The following is a 26,457-nucleotide window of genomic DNA, read 5'->3' as shown; positions in this document are numbered from 1 at the left end:
GTTAGGAAGAGAAGCTTGGAAGCAGCATGGGGGTGTATCTACTGAGGATGAGAGACTAGAAACATCCTCAGGATGGAGTAAAGGCAGATTTTATTTTATTTATTTATTATTTTTAAAATTTATTTTTTTATCATTTAAATTTTATTTTATTTATTTTTTATACAGAAGGTTCTTATTAGTTATCTGTTTTATACATATTAGTGTATATATGTCAATCTCAATCTCCCAATTCAACCCACCACTTCCTCCCTCTTGGTGTCCGGACATTTGTTCTCTACATCTGTGTCTCTATTTCTAGTAAGGGAAGATTTTAAATCATCTCAATATGTGTGGAGGATTTTGAAGACCTTAAAAATGTGTAACTCAACAAATGCATACTTATGTATAGTATCCCTTGAAGGTGTGTGTGTGTGTGTGTGTGTGGTTAGTGGAGTGTTCATGTGCTATATATTTATATTGCAAATGATGTTTACTTTTATTTTTGTAACTTTCAAGTTAGTTTTACACAAGATGAACCACTTGCTTTTTTTGGTGAAATGTTTTAGGTTCAAGGGTTCTCATTTTTAGCCAGATGACTCGCTTGCTGGACATTTTGGAGGATTATTGTATGTGGCGTGGTTACGAGTATTGTCGACTGGATGGACAAACCCCACATGAAGAAAGAGAGGTGAGGAAGAGAAAATAAAACAAGACTTGAAAAATCAGAGTTCAATTAAGCCACGTTTTTCATCATTAGGTAGTTTTGAACTTTGGCCTTTTCTTTAGCTAGGTGCATTGAATTTCTCACTACCATCTCTCTCTCTTTGAGATCTTTAGCTGGACTTCCATTACACTGGCTCTTTAAAAATCTTTCTTTCCAAGGTTTTCAAAGACATCCTAAGTTATCTATTACATCCTTACCTCCTCTAATCACTGCTGTCTCTGGCCTTTTGACTACTTGTTTCTCAGTTTACTCTTTGACCCCTGATTCTGTGTCATTTTCTTTTCTTGATTTGCCTCCTACATTAGAGCCTCGCCATTCATGGAGCTTAACAGTTGAGATTGTTTCAATTTATGAGCAACCATAGACTCATGAGACAGTAATTTGTAAAGGGAATGATCTCAGTCTTACAGAAATTTTGTACAACTGAAATGGGACAACATAGGTGTAGGAGCTTATCATGCACTTGGATTTTGGAGTACTAAAAGGTTGGTGTGCAGGAATGAGTCACTTAGCTAATGAGGAAGCCTGCCTAGCACCCACTAGTTTTCTGTAATTTGGAAATTCTTGAAGATTTTTAGATGACTTCTCATGAATGTCAGGGGTCTAATGTATTTTAAGCCCTTTAAAGCACTTTTTTTTTTTTGAGGGAGAGGGCTTTGCTAATTTATCTTCTCTTTTCTGTGATCCTTCAGGGCTCTGTCTTTGGCCTCTGTTTTAAGTCTATACTCATGCTCTGGGCAGAGATCCTGAGTTCATGGTATAGTGGAAAATGCATTGAACTTGGTTTCAGAAGACCTGAACTTAACACCAACTCCACCACTATGCGTGCAAGCTATTTAATCCTCTGAGCCTCAGTATCTTTGACTCTTTATTATAAGGGTAATATTAATGCTTAGGCTTCTGTTTTCCTGACAGTGTTGTGAGGATCACTGCATATAATATGTATGAACAGAGTTTTTGTACTATGTAGTGCAGTATAGCCCACAGGTCATGAAAGTGCACACAGGCCTTTTCACCTCTGAGGTCTAGGACCCCTTCTCAGGCCACAAAGACTCTCAGCCTGTGTCCCTCTCCTTCCATAGCTGCAGTGGGCACTCTGTCCCTTGTGTGCCTCCTTAGTGAAACCTGGCATAGTGTACGATAGTGTCCACAGCAGGAGCACAGGCCCTTTTCACATTAAGGGTTTCCCTGCTACACACTGTGGGAAAACAGTTGTGGTAATATTTATAAATGAGGACGTTTCAAAGCTTATGCTGTTCCCTGCTCTTTAGTCTTTTACCCTCTCTGAAATGGTAACTTGAATCTTTATTGGGCTTTCGCTGATTTATTCCTGGGAATGGATTTCTCCAAATCCACATTAAGCATAGTACCATTCAAGATGGCCCTTCTTCCCGGAATGAAGATGATACTAAGGCAGAAGAGTAGGTGCTTTCTGATCTCAAATAGCCAATTTGCATTTCTGTCTAATCTCTCTGCTCATGAATAATGTGGACTTTACCTAATTATGCTCCAATTATCTGGTTTCTTAAAATGTTAAATAATGTTCTCCTTTCAGAGACTTTGAATCACATGCTTTGACTTTAGATATAGCAAAGTGAGGGACTTCTCTGGCGGTCCAGTGGTTGAGACTCTGCCTTCCAGTGCAGGGGGTGCGGGTTCGATCCCTGGCTAGGGAGCTAAGATCCCACATGCCTTGCAGCCAAAAATCCAAAACATAAAATAGAAGCAATATTGTAACAAATTCAATGAAGACTTTAAAAACGGTCCACATCAAAAAAAAAATCTTTAAAACAAAAAAGATATAGCAAAGTGAGAGCTGTTTGTTTTGTTTTGGAAATGTCCTGCCTTCCCATTATGTTGTTGTTCAGACAAGCATTTCATCTATTTTCCTAGTAAGAAGGGGAAGACTACCTTTAATTCCTTACTCGATTTGTTTGCGAGCTGTTAATAAGCAATTCTTTCTCAGTAGCAGCTGGATTTGCCCTTTCTCCATTGCTACAGCTAAATTCAGCTAGCTCCTCACTTTTATGGGGAAAGGAACTAACATTTGTCAAGCAACGACTATGAGCTAGGCAACTTAGAGTTCCAGCTGAATTCTCCCAGCAGCCCAGTAAAGTATTGGCATAATTTTCTCCACTTGAAACTGTGTCTCGGAGAGGTTAAATGCTTGCTGAGAACCACATGTGTAATAAATGGTAGAGTTATGATTCACGCCCAGGTTTTTGCTATTTCCTCTACACCAAATTGCCTCTCACTACACCATGCTGCTTTCTGTACTGCCCCCTCTACATGCTGTATGGACTGCGGCAGAGTCACCTTCTCTGTCTGCAACTTTTGACCATGCCATTCCATTCCTTAAAAATAGAACTTCCTGTATTTTGCGATTATGAAAGTAATATATGATTGCCAAGGAAATCTTGAGAAGAAAAGTATTTCTGGCCAATATTTTTATGCATATATAATATATAAATAATTAATATTATACTCTATACACTACATATGAAGTTCAGTATCCTGATACTTTTTACTCAACATTATATTGTACTTTCCTATATCAGTAAAAAATATCATTGTAAAAATAATTTTAGTGTGATATTTCATCCTGTGGACATACAATAAATAATTTATCCCCCTATTGTTGATCATTCAGGTTGTTTCCAATTTTTCACTATTATAAATAATGCTTAAGTAAAAGTCCTTATACATAAATCTTTGTGCCCATCTCTGATTATTTCCTTAGGATAAATTCCTAGAAGTGGAATTACTGGGTCAAAGGGTATGAACACTTTTAAGACTCTTGATGCATATTGCCAAATTGCTTTCCAGAAAGGTTGTACCAATTTACACTCCCAGCAGCAATGTATGAGAGTGCCCGTCTCACCGCCCCCTCGTCAACATTGAGTATATCATTTTTTTAATCTTTAAAAAATGGTATTATGTTGTTTTAATTTGCATTTATTTGATTACTAGTGAGATTGAACATTATTCTTGTGTTTATTAGCCATTCGTACTTGTTCTTTTGTGTACTGTCCTTTTTTTTCTCATTTTTCTATTGCGGTCTTAGTGTTTCTTTCTAATTAATTTGTATGAGATCTTTATATAGCAAGGATATTAACATCCTATTAATTTTTAAGACTCTTCACTGAATATCCCTGGATTACCTTCCTGATTTTCCTCATTACTTCCCTGTTTGCTCCTTTTCACCATATGGAAATAAATCTACTTACCTTCCCCTCTATCTGTTGCTCTCATTCCCATTTCTAAACTTTTATCTCTCTTGGTTGGTCTTCTATACCTTCTTTATTAATTCTTCATAAATTAATGGGAATGAAGTTGAGATATCTGACATTTTACCCCCTAGATATATTTTAGCTCCCACTCAATTAAAACATTTTCACTATTATTATTTTAAAATAATTTAAATGATTGATTAATTGCTTAGTTAAATTTGTCTTTGTGATTGTTCTTTTTATTGAGGTAAGCTTCTAAAGGTTAGGAACGTTATGTAATACACTTTTTACTGTACACATAGTACAGTTTATAGATAGATGCTTAAATATTTTTGAAGATGGAAGAATATTACAAAGTGGGGTTTTGAGCATGCATGTTAAAATGTTTATTTCTTTCTTAAGGACTCTGGTAATATAATTTGATTTTTCTCTCTTTTTCTTCCATCTCCTGTCAATTAAATAAAGGAAGCAATAGAGGCCTTTAATGTTCCTAATAGTAGCAAATTCATCTTTATGCTGAGTACCAGGGCTGGAGGTCTTGGAATTAACTTGGCAAGTGCTGATGTGGTTATACTATATGACTCAGACTGGAATCCACAGGTTGATCTACAAGCTATGGTTAGTAATCTTTAATGGTATCAGAAATTTACCTTAGCTCGGAAAACTATTGTTATTTATACAGCACAAAGGTAATTTATGATAAAATGGTAACAACAATCTTTGGGGGATTTTGTAGATGTTAAAATAGATTTTTCTGGAAAACAAAGTTGCTGTGCTAATTGCAAAAAACAAACAAAACAAAAACAAATACACCCCAAGCCCAACTATAGCATTTGTGTGTTGATTTTGGCTTTTATCATGAAACAGAAATGTCATTTTTTCCCACTCCTAAATATTGAAGAGGGCACATACATATGTTTTAATGAAAAGGGTTTAAAAATTAGTCTTTCAGTATTAATTTCCTTAACAACTAAATATATTAAAATCCTTAGCACTGAAATTGGGAGAGATAGGGTTTTAATTTCTGTTATAAAACAATTGGGGCAAGAAGGTAAAAAGGTAACAAAGGAATATATTCCAGGAAAACATTTGCTACCTAAGGACACCATCAGAAACTACTCTTATGTTTAAAAAAGATTCAGGGAGCTTTTCTTACCTTTCATCATGGTATCATTTATTGAACTAGAGCTACAACTTGAGTCACTGTGACTCAAGTTTTGAGATTATATATAATTTCAGAGGTAAAAAGATAAAACATAGCTATGCATTCAAAATCCCAGGAATTTATGGGACAACTGACTGTCTTTGGAAATGATTAAAGTCATATGCCAATGAGGCAGAGCTTAGAAGTCGTCCCTTTTCTTTTATAATAGAGAATTGAAAATATTGACCATCGGGACATTTTAAAATCCACATGCTTTGGCATAATTGTTACTGCTTTAGGTACCAAACTGCATGTTTGATGTGACTAAGTTGGAGTAAGCCCCAGTAAGTTACAGTGTTACTGAACTGGAAAACTTACTGGTGACACTTTATTTCCTTAAAAGTGTTAGAGGATAGCTGATCTTTCACGATTTACCGATTTGAGTTTGAAATGTAAATATGTGTAGGGGTGTTGCATTCTCTCTCAGTGTGCTGTGTTGAAACTGTTACTGGCTCTAGTGTTTTTATATTTAGTACAAGGGCTGTTTTGAACCCTGTTTCTTTGATTTTTTTTTCTCGACCAGCCTCCTCCCTTCACCTGTTTGCCCTGGCAGCTTCTTGTGTTTTAAAAACACTCCCCCTGCAATGAACATTGTGGTACATGACTCTTTGAATTATGGTTTCCTCAGGGTATATGCCCAGTAGTGGGATTGCTGGGTCGTATGGTAGTTCTCTTTTTAGTTTTTTAAGGAACCTCCATACTGTTCTCCATAGTGACTGCTAAAAAAAAAAAAAAAAAAAAAAAAAGGTCATGAAGAACCTAGGGGCAAGATGGGAATAAAGACACAGACCTACTAGAGAATGGACTTGAGGATACGGGGAAGGGGAAGGGGAAGCTGGGACGAAGTGAGAGAGTGGCATGGACATATATACACTACCAAACGTAAAATAGATAGCTAGTGGGAAGCAGCCGCATAGCACAGGGAGCTCAGCTCGGTGCTTTGTGACCATCTAGAGGGGTGGGATAGGGAGGGTGGGAGGGAGAGAGACACAAGAGGGAAGAGATATGGGGACATATGTATAACTGATTCACTTTGTTATAAAGCAGAAACTAACACACCATTGTAAAGCAATTATACTCCAATGAAGATGTTTAAAACAAAAACAAAAACACTCCCCCTAGCTGTTTATATGTTATCAGAACTTGCCACCTGTCACACCTTTACCAACTGTAAACCATAGGACCAGTTCAAGACCATACAGTAAGGGTATTAATAGCCCATTAATTTTTATGACCCTTTATTACAGATCCCTGAATTGCCTCAGTAAACAAAGAACTGCTTGCTGATGAGAGAAAGCTGACTTTTGCCACCAAAGCAGCCCTTATTAACTAATTTGCCCCTCACTTAAAAAACTCCTTGCTAGTGTGGAAGATGTTTGTATTTAATGGCTTAAAGTTACTTAGTAACTTAATCCAGAAGCTTTCAGCTCTCTTTAGTCCTCATCTTAAAGGGGTTTTGTCTGTTGTCCTTCTGGAAATTTCCATTAATGGTACGGCAGAATATTTGCAGATTTCTGTGTTCCCAGGGGTCTCTAGATATTCTTAATATTCTTTACCCTCGTTTCAAAAATGGCAGGTCTAGAGAGATCAGGAACTAATTTTTATTTTCAGAATTTTATAGCATAAGCTTGCTATACCATACATTTTATCCAGAATGCCCAATGTCTTATATTAGGATTTTTTTCTACTAGGATCGGGCACATCGTATCGGTCAGAAGAAGCCAGTACGTGTATTTCGTCTCATCACCGACAACACCGTTGAAGAAAGGATTGTTGAAAGAGCTGAGATAAAACTGAGACTTGACTCAATTGTCATACAACAAGGTATTTATACGTGTAAACTGAATTAGGTGTTCTTTTTGAAAAACACGTGCAATTTTCTTCAGAGGAGATTACTTTTAATGAAAGTTGACCAAAATCTGCAAACTTAGTAAAAGAAAAAAGTCAAATTAAAAAAAATGCTAATTTAAATCTGCCTATTTTGAAACCTGGCATTCAGTATATGGAGTAGGTACTTGAACATCACTAGCTTATAGCTGAATGTCAGTGGCATGTCTTTTGAAGTACTTGGTATTATTTAGCAGATAAAATGTTTGGTTTAAAAATTTTAGAACATGTATTAGAGGGTGCCTTTTCATACAGAACAATTTGATCTGAGAAATGAAGTTTGAACATGAAAAAATGTTTCTGTCCTATGTTTTAACTGAATTTTATAGAAGGAAATTCATATTGAAATAGAAGGTATGGTAGAAGAAAAACTTGCAGGGTTGTTCTTTTAAAAAATTACTTTAAAGCTCACTAAAGTTTTACTTATGTTTAAATGTAGTAGTTTCTGATTAGAACTAATATGCTATGCTTTCTCTGGAATATCATTGCATATATACAACTTTTATTTTTATTATCAGGAAGACTTATTGACCAACAGTCTAACAAGATGGCAAAAGAGGAAATGTTACAAATGATACGTCATGGAGCCACCCATGTTTTTGCTTCTAAAGAAAGTGAGCTGACAGATGAAGACATTACAACTCTTCTGGAAAGAGGGGAAAAGAAGGTTAGTTAAAATGGCATTTTGTTTTCATGATGGATTGCTTTAACATCAGTTTATTTCAGCATGATTATTGTAGTGTGTTGTTTCAAATGCATGTTTCAAATGACTCATGTTCTAAGAATTTGTAGATTTATATCCAGGGATAATTTAGGGTTTTTTTTTTAGTTTAATTTTGGGTGAGAAGAGTAGGAACCGGAGTTTAAAATTGAGTGACCTTATATCTCATGCTTATAATATTGGTATTTACTCTACTTAAAAGCCCCAAAAATGTTGTGTTTAATCACTTGTATCAGGACTGCATTTTTGTGACTTTTTTGCATGGGATTAGAAATTATCTACTGATACATTGTGTTAACTGAAACTTTTGTGAACATTTTGTAAAATATTAAAGCATTATTTGTTAAAGTATAATAATTTGTTTCAGAATATTGCAATTTTGTGTTGAATTTACCTTTTTTCACAAATTATTATGGATAATTTCAAACATAAGCAAAAGTAGACAGAATAGTGTAATGAACCCCCATGTACTTATCACCTGTTTCCAACAACCATCAACCAGTCCTCCCCCATTCACAGCCCCAGTTCATCAACCAGTCCTGCCCCATTCACAGCCCCAGTTCAATCTCAGCCATATCATTTCAGCTGTAAATATTTCACTATGTATTTCTAAAATATAAGAACTCTTTAAAAACATAACCATGATGGCATTGTCCCACCTGAAAAACCCCAATAATTCTTTAACAGCAAAAATCCAGTTATAATTCAAATTTCCAATTATCTCAGAAGTAGCTAAGCTTTTTTAAAACTTTTTTAAAAATCAGAATGCATATAAGGTCTATACATTGTCATTGGTTGATATGTCATATGTATCCTTTTTAATCTGTAGGTTCTCCCTCCATTTATGTATTATTTCCCTTGTAATTTATTTGGTGAAGAAACTGGATTGTTTGCCTTTTGAGTTGCTCACAGTCTAGATTTTGCTGATTCCATCCCCACGGAGTATTTTCCCATGTTCACTTATGTACTGTATTTCCTGTAAATTGGTCGAATTTACTTTTCAGACTATTTTTTGTTTCTGAGGCTATACCTCCATACATTTATATTATAGCCCCAGCACTTATTTATTTTATAACTGACCTCCCACCCCCCACCTCTGGCAACCAGCCAATCTGTTCTCTGGGTCTATGAGTTAGGTTTTCTTTTTTTTTAGATTCCACATATCAGTGAGATCATATGGTATTTTTCTTTCTCTGTCTGACTTATTTCATTTAGCATAATAGCCTCAAGGTCCATCCACATTGTCTCAAATGGCAGGATTTCCTTCTCTTTAATGGCTGAGTAATGTTCCATTGTATACGTTTACACCACATTTTCTTTATCCATTCATCCATCGATGGACGCTTAGGTTGTTTCCATGTCTTGGCTATTGTAAATAGTGCTGTAACGAACATGGGGGTGCAGGTAGGTATCTTTTCAAGTTAGTGTCTTCATTTCCTTCAAATAAATTCCCAGGAGTGGAATTTGGAATTGCTGGATCATATGGTAACTCTATTTTTAATTTTTTGAGAAACCTCCATACTGTTTTCTACATTTCCTTAACCAATTTACATTCCCACCAACAGTGTAGGAGGGTTCCCTTTTCTCCACATCCTCTCCAGCATTTATTATTTGTAGACTTTTTGATGATGGCCATTCTAACAAGTGTGAGGTGATATCTCATTGTAGCTTTGATTTGCATTTCCCTGACGATTAGTGATATTTAGTACCTTTTCACGTATCTGAAGCCATATGTTGGAATTTGAACAATCTTGTGTTCCTGTGTTTTATGTTAGCGTGCAAATGTGTTGTTTAATCCAAGTTTGCCTTTGTTTTAGCATTAGCCATGTGTCCCATTAAAATTATGCAGCAGAAATTATAATATGGCTACATTTTCAATGACAAAAGATTTTAAAGAAAGCCTAAGTGAGAACACTTAAGAGCCATTTAAGTATTTAAAATACTTGGGGCAAATTAAATTTATATTCAAGTTTGATGTTAACATTGCATTATTACCTTGTAAATTAACAGACTGCATATTTCATATCAAAACCTGACTTTTAAAAAGATAGAAAATCCACAGATTTTTACAAGTAATTCAGTGATAATTTTCTAATTTCAATGCCTTCAACTTTAGACTGCAGAGATGAATGAACGCTTGCAGAAAATGGGAGAGTCTTCTCTGAGAAATTTTAGAATGGACACTGAACAAAGTTTGTACAAGTTTGAAGGAGAAGATTATAGAGAAAAACAGAAGGTAACTTTTTACCCTCAACCATTAGATTCTCAAATTAGCATTTCTTCCCGTAACAATTATATATTTAACAAAACACTGGCACTTACCTATCACAATACTGTGCTACAGCGTGAAAGTGATGTATGTCAAAATGATCTTATCTAAGGGCTGGTTTATTATTATTATTATTACCACCACCATCAACATCATTTTTGCTGTTGCTGCTACTACCACTACCACCACTTTTGTTTTTGAGAAGCAGTATAGGATGTGGTTGAGTTCCTGGATTCTAAAGCTGAAATCACAGCTCGATCACTAATTGACTTAAATTTTTTTTTATTGAAGTATAGTTGATTTACAATGTTGTGTTACTTTTAGGTATACAGCAAAGCGATTCAGTTATACATACATGTATTATTTTCAGATTCTTTTCCCTTATAGGTTATTACAAAATATTGAGTATAGTTCCCTGTGCTGTACAGTAGGTCTTTGTTGGTTATCTATTTTATATGTAGTAGTGTGTATATGTTAATCCCAAACTCCTAATTTATCCTTCCCCTCCTTTCCCCTTTGGTAACCATAATTAAGTGACTTTGGATAATCAGTTTTTTCACCTATGAAATGGAGATTGGAGTAATTACATTATAGAGTAATTAGAACAAAATATGTAGCACTTAGTATTAATTATATTAGTAATAATATTATTGTTAACATATAGTTACTTAAATGCCAGAAGGACTTTGTTACAGGTGGTCTCATTTATAAAAGAATGCCTTGTAATATACTTCATGGACAACAAAGGTCTCTTGAAGAAATGGGAATTTTATTTATTTTGTCTGTTTAAACTGAAATTATGGCTGTAATTTTAAAAACTTTTAATTTTCAAATGACTTCAGACTTTATTGCAAAAACTAGTAAAGAGTTCACATATATCCTTCACTCAGCTTCCCCTAATGTTAACAATTTACTTAATCATATTACAGTGATCAAGTCCAGGAAATTAACATGTTTTCCCCCTAATGTCCTCTCCCTGTTCCAGGGTTTATAATCCAGGATCCCACATTGCAGTTTTTAAAAACAGAGTTTTATTTTTAAGAGCAGTTTTAGGTTCACAGCAAAATCAAGTGGAAAATACAAAGACTTCCCATATTCCATCTGCCTCCCTCCAACAGCTTCCTCCACTGTCAACATCCCACACCAGTCGAACCTACACTGACATCATTATCATTCAAAGTCCATCGTTTACATTAGGATTCACTTTTGGTGTTGTACAGTCTGTGGGTTTGGATAAATGTATAAATGACTGGTATCCACCATTATGATATCCAGAATAGTTTCACTGCCCTAAAAACCCTCTGTGTGCTGCCTGTTAATCCCACCCTCCGTCAACCCCTAGCAACAACTGATCTTTGCACTTTCTCCATAGTCTTGCCCTTTCCAGAATATTATATAGTTGGAATCATACAGTATGTAGCCTTTTCCAATTGGCTTCTTTCACTTGGTAATATGCATTTAAAGTTCCTTCATGTCTTTTCATGGCTTGATAGCTCATTTCTTTGTAGTGTTGAGTTATATTCCATTTTCTGGAGGTACTACAGCTTATTTATGCATTTATCTACTGAAGGACATCTTGGTTGCTTCCAAGTTTTGATAATTATGAATACAGCTGCCATAAACATTTATGTACAGGTTTTTGTGTGGACATAGATTTTCAACTCCTTTGGGTAAATCCCAAGGAGCACGATTGTTGGATTGTATGGTAAGAGTATGTTTAATTTTGTAAGAAACTGCCAGCCTGTGTTCCAAAGTGGCCATACTATTTTACATTCCCGTGGGCAGTGAATGAGAGTTCCTGTTTGCGCCACATTCTCACCAGCATTTGGTGTTGACAGTGTTCTGGATTTTTGCCATTTTAGTAGGTGTGTAGTAGTATGTCTTTGTTTTAGTTTGCATTTCACTCATGACATATGATGGGGAGCATCTTTTCATTTGCTTATTTGCCATCTGTATATTTCATCGGGGAAGTGTCTCCTCAGATCTTTCGCCCATTTAAAAATCAGAATGGTTGTTTTCTTATTGTTGAGTTTTAAGAGTTCTTTGTATATTTTGGATAATAGTCTCTTATCAGATATGTCTTTTGCAAACAATTTCTCCCAGTCTGTGGCTTGTCTTCTCATTCTCTTGACCCACATTGCATTTTGTTGCTGTGTCTCCTTGGTCTCTTCTAATCTGTGATAGTTCTCAGTCTTTCTTTGTTTTTCATGACTCTTGAAGAGTATTGTTCAGTTGTCTTGTAGTTTGAATCTCACTTTGGGGTTGTTCGACATTTTTTTCATGATTTGATTGACATTATGCATTTTTAGCAAGAATGTGTTGGAAGGGATGTTACGTCTTTCTCAGTACATCATACCAGGGAACATATGACATCACTATGTCATGTTACTGGGGACAGTAACCTTAGTCACGTTGTTGAGGTGATGTCTGCTGGCTTTTTCCACTGTAGAGTTCCCATTTTTCCCTTTGTAATTGATAAGTATCTTGGTGGGGGGAGATACGCCTCAAATTTTTGCCCACTGGTTTTAGCATCTCTTGGTGGAGTTTGCCTGCAATAGTTATTGTGGTGTTTACTTAACGGTAATTTTGTATTTCCTTCATTCCATCTACATTTATTAATTGGGATTTTTCTGTAAGGAAGAGCTGTCCCTTCTCCCCATTTATTTATGTACTCTTTTATTTATATCAACATGGACTCAAGGAGAGTTATTTTTTGAGTTATAATACAATTCTATCATTTTTATTTTGTTACTCAAATTGTTCTATAAAGCTGTTAAATTTTTTAACTGACAGAATGAATTTTTTAAAATAAAAAAGCTTATTCTTAGGTATTGATTTTACTGAAAAATCAGAGGTGAGCCATTTTAATTTGCATTGCAACTAGTATGTTGATAATGCTTTGTTGCTGTCATTATTTCTGGTTAGTTTTTAGTATCTTGACCAAAATCTATGTGGTTATTCTATCTATAACCTTAATTCAGACTACTTATGGCTTACTCTGAGGAGATGGAGGTGACAGCCTGCATACACAGAGTGCAAACTGCCTTCCTAATATGCTTTTTAGATCTCATTATGTGATATGAATTTTATTAATTTTACAATTATTCCCTTGGGCTTATTGTTATTATAAGTGTTTTATAAAGTAACAGTGAAAAGTCTAAATATCAGTGGTGCTTCCTACCTACTTTCTTAGAGGAAAATTAGGCTTAGTAAAATATTTGTCCATTTCTAATATAACAAGTTTTCCTGTGTTTCTAATTCTAGCAAAATAATGATGTACAGATATAAAGAAATTTTGATGATAACAATTATGATGACTTTTATAATTGACTGACTAAATCAGATTTTTTTCTGAATATTCTGAGTTGAAATTATATTTTTATTATGTCTTTCCATATTTTCTAGATAGGTTCATAAAATAAGTTCATACTGTCCTTTGAAGAGAATTGAAAACCTGCAAGAATGTTGTTCATACATATGGAAATTGCACAGTGAGGTAGATTTTTATATAAGATTTATCGAACCAGTTGCATTAGTTTATAACCATACCTGGTGAATTAAGTCATAATGACTGAAATTGATTCTGAATAAATTAACCTGAATAAGTTTGTATTAATGTAGTCTTATCTAAAACAAACTAATTTAGCATGATTTATTCTGTTTTTGAAAATCCAGGAATTGGCCTTTAATACTTATTTCACATTTGAATATCTAAACCTTCAAACAAGTATAGGTTAAATGGCCAAATACATTACTTTTAGAAAGTTAAGTTATTATTGATTTTTCATCCCAATCGAGACAAATAAATATTGGTTATTAAAAAATATCTTTTCGGGCTTCCCTGGTGGCGCAGTGGTTGAGAGTCTGCCTGCCGATGCAGGGAACATGAGTTCGTGCCCTGGTCTGGGAAGATCCCGCATGCCGCGGAGCGGCTAGGCCCGTGAGCCATGGCTGCTGAGCTTGTGCGTCCGGAGCCTGTGCTCTGCAATGGGAGAGGCCGCAACAGTGAGAGGCCCGCGTACCGCAAAAAAAAAAAAAAAATCTTTTCTATTACTGTCATCTCACATTAACCCATCTGAGGGGAAAAACAAAACAAAACTCATCATGTTACATAACTCACATTATCCATCTCGTGAACTTTTAGAGGTAAAAGAGACATTTAGTCTAACCTTGTTTGTGATTAAGAAATCCCATCGATAACATCTAGGACAGTTATCTAGCCTCTGTTTTTTTTTCTTCCCCCCATCCAACCTCTGGTTGAACTCGGTATTGTTGGGATTCTTATTCAGGATATTTCATTTCACTGTGTTATATTCTCTGGTTCTCAGAATACTTCTATTTTTTAAAAAATATTTATTTATTTGGTTGCACCGGGTCTTAGTTGTGGCACACAGGCTCCTTAGATGAGGCAGGCGGGCACCTTAGTTGTGGCACGTGGGCTCCTTAGTTGAGGCAGGTGGGCTTCTTAGTTGTAGCATGCAAAAAACTCTTAGTTGTGGCATGCAAACTCTTAGTTGCAGCATGCATGTGGGATATAGTTCCCTGACCAGGGATTGAACCTGGGCCCCTGCATTGGGAGCACAGAGTCTTATCCACTGTGCCACCAGGGAAGTACCTCAAAATACTTCTTATTTGGCTTATAAGCTCCTTGGTGGAAGAGATTGTTTTATTCACTTTTGTATCCTTGACACTTGCAAATAGGTACTTAAGACATATTTGTTAAATTATATTGAGTAGCAATCTACTTTCTTGTGCCTTTCCATGTTGGTTTTAATCTTATAGATCAACAAAGAACATTTTTTTCTATCTGATAGACTTTTCCATATGTGGATGCCACCATTTTGTCTTTAGTCTTTACTTCTCTAGACACAGAGTTTATGATTTCTAACCATTCTAGTCATCTTAGTTTATCTTCCACTCTTAAAATGTGATAACAAGGTTAGAACTCAGCCTGTAGATGAGGTCAAATAGAGTGGGACCATTAATTGTATTGGATTGGCCAAAAAGTGCCTTCGGTTTTTAAGTAAAAATAAAAGACACATTTTTCATTTTCACCAAGAACTTCATTGAACAACGTATTCACCCTGTTGTTTCACTACCTTCTGGCATTTTTCAGGCAACTTCATAATTCCATCTTCCCAAAACTTTTTATCTTTTTGAGTTCGAGGTTCCTTCTACAGTCTTCCAGGGAATTGAAATTTTTTTCCATTAAGAGAATTTTGTAAAGACCAAAATAATTGGAAATCTGAAGGTGCAATGTCTGCTGAATACGGCAGATGAATCAGAACTTCCCAGCCAAGCTGTAACAGTTTTTGCCTGGTCCTCAAAGAAACATGCGGTCTTGTGTTACCCTGATGGAAGATTATGCATTTTCTGTTGACTAATCATCGAGTGCTGCTTTCAGTTGGTCTAATTGGGAGCAGTACTTGTTGGAATTAATCATTTGGATTTCCAGAAGGAGCTCATAACAGAGGACTCCCTTCCAATCCCACCATATACACAACATCACCTTCTTTGGATGAAGACTGACCTTTGGTGTGGTTGGTGGTGGTTCATTTCACTTGCCCCACGATCTCTTCCATTCCACATTACTGTACAGTACCCACTTTTCATCACCCGTCACAATTTGTTTTAAAATGGAACATTTTCATTATGTTTAAGTAGAGCGGAAATATGGTCAAGAAGGTTTTTTTCGCTTAACTTATGTGGAACTCAAACATCAAAGCGATTCACATAACCAACCTAGTGCAAATATTTTCAGTGCTTGATTTGGATATTTTGAGTATGTTGGCTACCTCCCGCATGGTATACTGTTGATTGTTCTCAATAACTCGATTTGATCGCTATCAACTCCAACTGGTCTACCTGACTGTGGAGCATCGTCCAGTGAGAAATCTCCAGCATGAAACTTCGCAAACCACTTTTGACACGTTCGATCAGTCACAGCACCTTCTCCATACACTGCACAAATCTTTTTTTTTTTTTTTTGCGTTTCTACCTTTCTTGAAAAATAACGTATAATATGCTGGAAATGTTGCTTTTTTCTTCCATCTTCAATGTTAAAATGGCTACACAAAAATTCACCAATTTTGATAAGTCTTTTTTTTTAAATGCATGCTGATATGACAGCTGTCACATACAATCTAACAGAATTATTTCCAATGAAGTTAAAGACAAGTAAGTGCTACTAGAGCCATCTTACAGAAAAAACCAAACAAAACTTTTAGCCAGCCCAATAGATTAATGGCCTCTTTTGTGTAAAAGTAGTAGGCTAGGCACTGTGAAATCAAGAAAAATATCTGAACTAGAAAAGCATACCTACAGACTCAGAACTTTATATTGTCACTTTTGTATATTGACTTTTAAATTGCATTTTCCAGCTGATATTGGGGTAAAGTTTTGTAAGGCTACCAAATCATTGTTCACACCACTTTGGATATTTAATAATAACTTACATTTAACTCTTGGCAGTTTACCTAATGCTTTCACATATATGGTCACATTTAATCCTCAGAGTAGGTATTATTATTATTCCCATTTTACAGATGGAGAAAATAATTTCTTCAGAGTTATACAGTTGGTAAAGTGGCAGAACCTGGTTTCAAATTCAGGTCTTTCTGATTCCACTGGCTTTTCCCACAGCTACCTTACCAAGAGGTCTTATTTTAAAATTTCTCTTGATTTGAAGGGATATGTGGCTGTCATGTTGATATTTATTATTTATGCCTTTCAGCTATTTTCTAATTCATACACTTAACACAGTTACCAGAATCAATATTAGTCTTCCTCCTATATTAGACGCTATTTATTTATTTTGACATAAAATATTAACCAGATTATGCAAATTCTTCTCAATCACTAAGCAAGAGCTAAGTTTCAAACTTCTTTAAAAAAAAAAAGAAAACCATCCTTGCACTTGCACCTAAACTTGGTATACAGTATGAGGTTTTGGAAGTTGGGATGTATAACTGACTTATAAAGCAAGTTTTTTTTTAATTGAAGTATAGTTGATTTACAATATTGTGTTAGTTTCAAGTGTACAGCAAAGTGATTTAGTTACTTCTTTTTCAGATTCTTTTGGGGTGCATGTATCTTTTCCAATTAGAGTTTTACAAAGCAAGTTTTGATTCTTCCTAATGGCTTTGGTTTTCTCGCACTTCTACAACCTTGATGTGCTTGATATTTATAAAAAAATTTGGAATTATTAAACTCCTCATTCTTGTTTTCGTGTATAGCTTGGAATGGTGGAATGGATTGAACCTCCCAAACGAGAACGCAAAGCCAACTATGCGGTGGATGCCTACTTCAGAGAGGCTTTACGTGTTAGTGAGCCAAAGATTCCAAAGGTAAAGCAGTATGAGGCCAGGTTTTATGTCCTACAGTAGAATTGTCTCGTAACGTGGTCTCTGATTCAGATTTACTTATATTAGTGCTAAATCTTAGTCCCTAAAATATAACAATACAGAAAAGTACTTGATATGCTCCAGCCATATAAATGGATTCCATTGTATTTATTTTTCTATATATAAAAGAAATAATAAAAGATAAGTGTGTTCACTTCATGTACTGAAAACAAATATATATGTAATGCATTTTCTCCCCCGCAGGCTCCACGACCTCCAAAACAGCCAAATATTCAGGATTTTCAGTTTTTCCCACCACGCTTATTTGAGCTCCTCGAAAAGGAAATTCTTTATTATAGGAAGACCATAGGCTATAAGGTAATTTTTCAGTTTTTTGGATTAGCATAATACAATCTTTTAAGCTAATATAATGTATCAAGCTAGACTAGAAAGTGTTCCATTTTAATGTGAGAGAACTTAAGAGTAAGTCAAAATAGTGGTGTTTTTAAAACCAAAGAGGGGGTTTAACTAGAAGCAAAGCATCAAGCTACCCAATCACCAGTAAGATCATCACTAAATGAGATTAGTGGAGAATTATCCAATATTTCAAAATAGTAATACCATTTTAATAATTCTCGTATTCAGGTGCTTGAAGAATATGTAGAATAAACAATAGGTATGTGTTTAAATAGAAGTGAATGTATAATAGATGATAGGAAATGTCTGATTATTTTCCTCAAAATGACCAAGAAATAGTATTTTTGTGTTTATTGCTCGTAGATTGATAGAAGCCCTGTTGGTGGTTAGTAGATTGTGATCACTTAGGTGTTAAAATAATGATAAACACGATAATGAATTATGGAACTTAAAAATGATCTTTTGGAATTCAAATTTCTTACTTATATAGGTAGATAAGAACCCGTTTGTAGTGAGTGAAATATAATGTCTGTCATACTTACAGCTATCACATTGAGAGATTAAGCATACCAGGTTATTTCTGTATGTTGAAATTGGCTTCCTAGTGAGTGGAAAGGGATGACCAAATAATAGTCAATAGTATGAACAAAATTATAAAAGTATTAACACTGTTATAATTTTATGAAGATTTATGTTTTATGAATTGGAAGCTGTGTTTTAAAATTTATTTTGTGAACTTTTATCACAAGTGGAACTGTGACCAGTTACTTTGATTAGTAACTGTAATATGCCTAGAAAAGCTCCATATATATATAAGATATTTAGTTAGTTAATATTTTCGAACTGAGGGAAGAGATATGGGGACATATGTATATGTATAACAAACTCACTTTGTTAGAAACTGACACACTATTGTAAAGCAGTTATACTCTAATAAAGATGTTAAAAAAATATTTTGGAACTGAATGAATCTCTAGAGTGTTTCTACTATTTGTCCAAAGTGGGAGCACTGTCATTTGAAATAGAGCAAAAAAGTTTTGCTTGCTATTTATGTACCAAAGTTTAGATATATATAAATAGGGACAAGAAACTTAAGGTGAATATAAGTGGAAATATATATAAATAGGAACAAGAAAGTTAGGGTGAATATAAGTATAAAAATATATAAAGTGGTTAGTTATAATCTGGTTAGGGAAATATGATTAAATTTGAATGTATTTAACCAACAGGACTGGATAAAATCCTTCTTAGGAAGTTGTAGAAGAGTACAGGAATCATGGTTGAACATCGGATCAGGCATAAAACCAGTTTCAAAGAAAGTGAAAACAGCGATATGGTAGAAGAAACAGGCAAGTTATAGGTTTAAAATGTAAAATAAAAATAGTAAAATTAATAAAGTAGTGAATAAGATTTCACGAGGTAAACAAATATATACATGATCCCACTAAGAATTATTAAACATTTTAGGTTTAGATCATTATTTTCTGTTAACTTTTATTGACTATTATTAGTGAGACTTAAAGGAGAATTAGATTGAAATGTTAGACCCCAGTAATCAACCAAATATCTGTGTAGAGCATCTTATAATTGAATAAATGTTTTACCACATACTTCATTTGATTTCTTAGAAACCCTGCGAGATAGGTGTTATTATCACCTCTATATAATAGGTGAGGAAACAAGTTCAGTGAGGTTAAATGACTTGTTCAAGGTCAGGTAGCTAACAGAGTTGCCAAGGGTGCTGGTCTCAAACACAGGTTCTGAGCATTCAAATGCTATGCTCTTTCCACTCAGACATTCTGGGCTATTTCTGCATCTGACATAACTCTGCTTCTTTCTGCAGCCCTAAATAAGGACTGTGTTTACAGTGGTTTGACATGTTGTTTGGGAGGTGAGCCAAGTGGTAGTCAAGTAGCAGCAATAAAAAAATCACCTCTGCTAATATAACTGTTTATGCTCCTTCTTTGGAGATACTGAAATTCTGTTCCCTGTGATAATACAGTGCCCACCACATTCTCGCCACAGCTCTGGTTTTAATGTAGATAGTGCCTTTCATTACAGGCGGTTTGTGGTTAAGGGTCAGGGTCTTACATGACAGTTGGGTGGTGGCCAGCTGGAAGGAGATGGAGGAGAGAGGAAACCTTAGAAGAGGGAGGAATGAAGGGACAGCTGCGAAGGGTGATAGGAAGGAGGAAGGTGCAAGAAGAGAGGAAAGGGATGAGTGAGCAGAGGGGAGATGGCACGGCATCCATGCTGTGGCACCTTACTGTTTTCTGTTCCTCACCTCCCGGAGAGAAGTGACTGGAGAGGGAGTGTGAGTGAAAGGAGGACTGTTTTTCATTTAATACATATTTATCGAGTGCTCCCCTATGCCAGGTCCTATGTCAAGGTCTGAGGATAAACTGACGAATAAGACAGTGGGGGTTCCTCAGTGCACAGTACTCACGTTCTAATGGAGGAGACAGACATTAAGCTGAAAGCACAGCGTAGTGACGTTACTTGTTTTCAGTACTTACAAAGGGTGCTACGAGGGATCATAACGTGGGTATCTAGTGTGGAGTGGGAGATCAGGGAGGTGGTCCCTAAGGACCACCATTTAAGTTGAGATCAGAGAGATGCACAGGAATTAGCCAAGTGAAGTGTGGGACAGAAGCATTCAGGTGGGGGAGCCACAGGTACAAAGGTGTTGTGGTAGGAAGGAGGATTGCCCCTTCAGAAATTGAAAGAAGGCCAGTGTTGCTAGGGAGTGGTGAGAAGGAGAATGACTTGAGATGAAACTGGTGAGTTGGTTGAGTTGGATCAAGTGGAGCATTGAACATTAATTATAGGTCATATTAATTAGGTTGAACTTCAGAGCAAAGAAAGCCTTTGAGATGTTTTTAAGGCAAAGGGGTAGGTGGGTGATGGAATAATAACAGCAGATAGTTATTTAGTCCTTACTTGTGTTGCTTACTCTTCTTAGTTGTTGAGAAATGATTAGCTCAGTATTCTCAGAAGAGCCCTGGAACTACATACCCATTTTACAGGTGGGGAAACTGAGGCATACAGAGGTTGAGTAATTTGCCCTGAGTAATTTGCTCAAGGTCAAGCCACTTATAAGAGGTAGAATATGATCAGACTTACATTTTTAAAAATCACTCTGGCTGGGCTTCCCTGGTGGCGCAATGGTTGAGAGTCCGCCTGCCGATGCAGGGGACGCGGGTTCGTGCCCTGGTCCGGGAAGATCCCACATGCCGCGGAGCGGCTGGGCCCGTGAACCATGGCTGCTGAGCCTGCGCGTCCGGAGCCTGTGCTCCGCAATGGGAGAGGCCGCAACAGTGAGAGGCCTGCGTACCGCAAAAAAAAAAAAAAAAAATCACTCTGGTTGCAACACAGAGAATGGTGAGTTTCTCCAGGGAAACCAGCCAGGAGGCTGCTGCAGTGTGAAGATGCAAAGATGGTGGTGGCTGGGAGTGTGGTGGTGGCAGTGGGGGTGGAAGAAGAATCGACCCCCTACCACTCCACTCCTAGCCCCAGGCTCTCCTCAGCCCCATCCTGGATTGCCTTTGTACTGTCTTAAGACTTGCCTTGATCCTCTGTATGCCTACTTAGCTGGGGATTTACAAGACAAAGAAGAATACATTCTGGATGTTGGTTCTTTCTGAACCTTGTCTCTTCCATTCTTTACCAGGGGCTACAGACCTGAGCTAAGGTGGGTGCTTTAATTGGGTGGGTCTTGTGTTTGAGTACAGTTGTCCCTTGGTATCTGCGGGACATTGGTTCCAGAAGCCCACAAAGATACCACGATCCGTGAATGCTCAAGTCTCATATAAGATGGCGTAGTATTTGCATGTAACCTATGCAAATTCGCCCATATATTTTACATCATCTCTATATTACTTATAATACCTAATACAATGTGATTGCTATGTAAATAGGTATAAATACAATGTGAATCCTATGTAAATAGTTGCCAGCATGCAGCAGATTTAAGTTTTGCTTTTTGGAACTTTCTGCAATTTTTTCCTCAAATGTTTTTGATCTGAGGTTGCTTGAATCCACAGATGCAGAACCCGCGGATACGGAGGGCTGACTGTATAGACAGATGAGCATGGCATGTTAATCACTTGCAAAAGCTTCCTATAAAGGACGATATGATATTGATAAGTGTTGGGCATATCTTCTCAAGGATTCCTAGCATTGATTTTTTTTCCCCCCTACTAAACCGCCAGAAAACTAACCCAAGCCACAATATGAATGGAACAATAGTTTGTTCTCAGATGAACAGGACTGCTGTAGTGGAGTTTCCTGATATTCTCTACGTAGTTAGGTTCTCAAAAAGGGACTCCTTTCCCTCTTTCTGCTTAAATGATTGTTAGCTCAGGGGAGGGAGGTTTTGTCTGAAGCTGGGGGCATTGTGGTGCATGGTTCCATTTTGTCCATTTTGAGTCCCCACTGTCACATTATGTAGTGACTTGGAGTGTGGTTAGTGAAGGGCTCAGTAGGCTTGAAGCAGTTGGTAAACAGCATTTTTCTTCAGGGCCTGCTTATTTGCATTTTTATTTTCTGTTTTGTTTTTTCCCCTCAATACTCAGCACAACAAGGTCACAGCAGTATTCCTGATAATAAGATCTGGAATTAAAGAGTTCTGTTTTATTTGAGGCTGAGAGAAGTAGTTGTTTGTTTTGTCCTAACCACTTGGTAGATAGCTGTGCATTATGTGCCAATTTTCCCTGCTGTCTAAGCTCTGACCTTGTTGCAGGTTAGACGTATTCAGAAGCTTCATTGCTCTTGTGACTTAAAGGAGTTACTTAATGCTTTTAATCACTTGCTCACTAAAACCCTTCCATTGGAAGAAGGTGACTGAATTGATATTTCAATTGCAGAAGTTTAAAAATCCGGAGTATCCAAAAGTCCCGTTGAGTCTAAGACATGGAGTGAAAGAGTTTTGCCATATTAGAAGCTGAAGAAAGCTGTAGGACATTCTAATATATATCTTCAATAAAAATTCTTTGGGAGGGGATATAAACATTTGACAAATGCAGGAAGTTCTATAATCTTTGTGAGTTTCCGTAATGTGTCATTGTGGGCCACCTGTTTTGTTGTGGTAGAATTAAAATACAGTGAGCTGATTTCAGGTTACTACTTTTATTTTGTGTGTTGTCACATTTAATTCAGTATTCCATATTTCTATGAAATGTTTGCTGAAGCTCCTAAGAAGCAAGGCCCCCCAAAAAGTTTTTCACTTTTCCATGGAACATAACTCTTAATCAGAAATTCCTTACTATCTGACTAGAAATCCAAATAATAATTGAGTTGTTTCCTTGAAAGATAACTTCTTGTATATTAAGTGTTCCTGGGGGTCATCAGTAATATATACAGTATGAGTACTTGAGATACCATCTAGGTATCTGTTTAGTACTATTGGCCTATAATTCGTCTACTTAATTCTTTTATAGCACTTTGAAATCACTCTAGGAAGCTAAATGTCGATAAAACCTCATGAGGTAAAAAATGAATACCTTTTAAAAATAATAAATATTAAGAAGGAGATTATTTGTAGGAAGAGATACAGGAATTTAGGAATTACGAGTCATTTCTAATTCTAAAAATTTTAGCAGTTGTTTGAGTAATTTTTAGAACTAAAATTGTAAATGTGGGCTTCCCTGGTGGTGCAGTGGTTGAGAGTCCGCCTGCCGATGCAGGGGACACGGGTTCGTGCCCTGGTCCGGGAAGATCCCATGTGCCGCGGAGCGGCTGGGCCCATGAGCCATGGCCGCTGAGCCTGCGCGTCCGGAGCCTGTGCTCCGCAACGGGAGAGGCCACAACAGTGACAGGCCCGCATACCGCAGAAGAATTTTAAAAAATTAAAAGAAAAATAAAATTGTAAATGTAACATTGATGAAGTCATTCTAAAGTTTTGCTGTATTAAAAATATGGGCAGTCGATCCTAAAATCTAATGGTATGTTATAATATTCTGATTTTGCCTTTATTAAAGTTCAGGTGGAAAATTTTTAGTATTGAAGATATCTACATAGAATAAAAAGTTCATTTTGTGTGGGTATATTATCCATTTTCTGTCATAAAATTAGATGTTTGTGAAATATTTTGTTAAAGTATGGTTTGTCAGGTATGGAAAGTTTGAAGCATTTTGGTAGAGAAATATCTTAAGATTAAAGAGGTTTTCCTCAATGAAAGTTAAAATTTATGGCCAAAGTAATTTCACCAGCAACTGAAGGGGTCTGTTAAACTTTTAAAGCTATGTCTGTAATTTTTTTCAACATTTTATTATGAAAAATTTCCAAACAGAAAAATGTCAAAATAATTATACAGTAAACACCCATATACACACCACATATATTTTCCAATTTACATTTTACTGTATTTGCTTTATCACCTATTTGTCCATTTCTCCAGCTTTCTATCAAATGGATATCCTTCTTATTTCTTTATGAATTTCAAAGTTGCAGACATAAGTATATTTCACCCGGAAACACTTCAACATGTATATCATTAGCCAGAGTTCAATATTTATTTGATTCTTTTTAAGATAAAAGTTATATACATTGAAATATATAAATCTTGTGTGCCATTTGGTGAATTTTGACAAATGCATACGCCTATATAACTGAAGCCCCTATAAAGATATAGAAAGTGCCCCTTCCCAGTCAATCCTCATATTCATTCCCCAGACACAACCACTGTTCTGATATTATTTTCATCTGTAGATTAGTTTTTTTGTTCCAGAGTTTCACATAAATGGAATCATATATTATGTGTAAGGCTTCTTTCACTTAGCATAGTGTTTTTGAGATTCATCTATGTTGTCCCATTATCAATGGTGCATTCCTTTTTATTGCCGAGTACTATTCCATTGTAAGGATATACCACAGTTTGCTTATCCAGTCTCTTGTTGATGGACATCTGGACTGCTTTCTGGGTTTTGGCTCTTGTGAGTAAAGCTGCTATAAACATTCTCCTAAAAGTCTTTGTATAGATATGTTAGGAGTGGAATTGCTGGTGTGCCTGTGATTTAAAAGTGGAATTTAGCTATTGAAAAAAGTGATTTTAAATCATGCATATCACTGGACTACATTTCATTTTTAATTTACACCTTCTTTTCCATTTCCATTTGCTACCATCCTAGGCCAGGTGATCATACGTCATTTCTAGATTACAACAGTTTAGCTGGTTCTCTTGCCTCTAGTTGCTTCCTCACTTCAATCCATCCAGCACAAGGCTTGCAGGTGAAAACAGTACTCCTTTGGTGAAAGATCTCCAATGGCTTGCTGTTGCCTACTGTGTAGTTTCAGAAGGCCCTCTAATTCTGTTTCCCCCTGACCTTGTTTCTTATCCCGTCTCAACATAAACCTTATATATGCTCCTTCCTGTTTTTGCCTTACCGTTTTTGCTTTACTGCTCCAGCCTAGAATATTCGTTCTCTCTTCTCCATCTCCCCAAATTCTTATAGTTCTTAGAGTATAGCTCAGAATTCCGCAGCTAGGTTGTGAGCTCCTTGTGGGCAAGGACCATGTCCACTATTTTTTATATTCCAGTGAACACCTATCATAGTGCTATGGACAAAATAGACATTTAGTCATTACTTACTAATTTGATTGTCTCGTACTGATGATTATGTACAAATGAATCTGTTTTTCAGTATGTCTTTTTAATGCCCAGTTAGTAGGTTTTATATTTAAACAACTATTGGATACAATAGTTTTAAAAATACTTATTTTTAAATTACAATGCTATGATTGAAACTCTATGAAATATGTATGACAATTAGAGAAATGTACTCTAGTATGTATTATAATCATGTTTTAGTAAAACCATGACTATTTGATACGTCTAGAGGATGAGTCATTTATGATAGGTGTGCCTTCCAAACAGTGGAAGGCTTACTGCCAACCCTGTTCTTGCCATGTTTGATGGATGCTATAAAATGTACTATACATGTTATATACCTGCCCTCGTAAATCAATGTGCTGCATTGTCACTGCAGATGCACATAAAAATGATGTGAGGCTTTGCGCTGAGTGACTTAGTTTATCACTCCATACAATGAATGCTGCTTTATACTGCTGAACTGTATGGGTTGTCTAAGTTCATGGTGACACACTGAGGCCCCTGGGACTACAGTTTTGAGATGCAAATGACTGGCTGACTGCTTGCTTCCTTGTAGAGCTGAGCTTCTGTCCTCAGTCTTTTGAACTTGAGCTCTCTTCTTCTCAGTTGCCAGTGTATTGCAGCTCTATATACTATGCAGCGCTGTATAGTATACACTATACCTTCTGTTGCTCACTGCTACTGTAGTTTTTTCCCCTTGACTGCAGGTCCCATCACAGCTGTTTGTGTGCTTTGCTTACCCCTTCCCTCTTATATATAGTCTCTATTTTTTTTTTGCTTCTTCATTATCCTGTCACTCTTTCAGTCTTTGCATTTTATGTGAAGATGCTGTCTCTTTCCATATCCTGGAAGGCAATAAAAGTACTCCTTTCTTTTTGCATGTTGAACTGATTAGAGCATTGGATGCAATCTTCAGGTGCATTGCCACTTCTATACCCTGGTCTGTATTGCCAGGTGAATATGGGCTCTTTTTGTACTACCCAACTTTTTGTTTCTGGGCTTGAGATTTTATTGTATAATGTTGGTGTTGGGGATAATGATATTATTATTACCATGCATTACCATATCATAAGG

The 26,457-nt window shown here is 36.2% G+C and overlaps 1 protein-coding gene across 4 annotated transcripts in view; it reads left to right on the top strand.

Annotated features, from left to right (window-relative positions):
- SMARCA1 (SNF2 related chromatin remodeling ATPase 1) overlaps positions 1–26,457 on the top strand; it is a 69,026-nt gene that overhangs the window by 22,598 nt on the left and 19,971 nt on the right. For 2 of the 4 annotated variants that reach the window (XM_082680810.1, XM_082680812.1), the window contains exons 12-19: positions 546–667; positions 3,444–3,479; positions 4,399–4,551; positions 6,829–6,961; positions 7,543–7,691; positions 9,862–9,981; positions 17,250–17,360; positions 17,622–17,735. In XM_082680810.1, the coding sequence (XP_082536936.1) occupies positions 546–667; positions 3,444–3,479; positions 4,399–4,551; positions 6,829–6,961; positions 7,543–7,691; positions 9,862–9,981; positions 17,250–17,360; positions 17,622–17,735 (938 nt within the window). The remainder of the gene's footprint in view (positions 1–545; positions 668–3,443; positions 3,480–4,398; positions 4,552–6,828; positions 6,962–7,542; positions 7,692–9,861; positions 9,982–17,249; positions 17,361–17,621; positions 17,736–26,457) is intronic. The other 2 variants (XM_082680811.1, XM_082680813.1) reach the window with 1 other exon arrangement.

This window comes from Grampus griseus (genome assembly GCF_964374135.1).
Source record: "Grampus griseus genome assembly, chromosome: X".
NCBI classification, from domain to species: Eukaryota; Metazoa; Chordata; class Mammalia; order Artiodactyla; family Delphinidae; genus Grampus; species Grampus griseus.
This window is presented reverse-complemented; position numbering and strand designations above follow the sequence as displayed.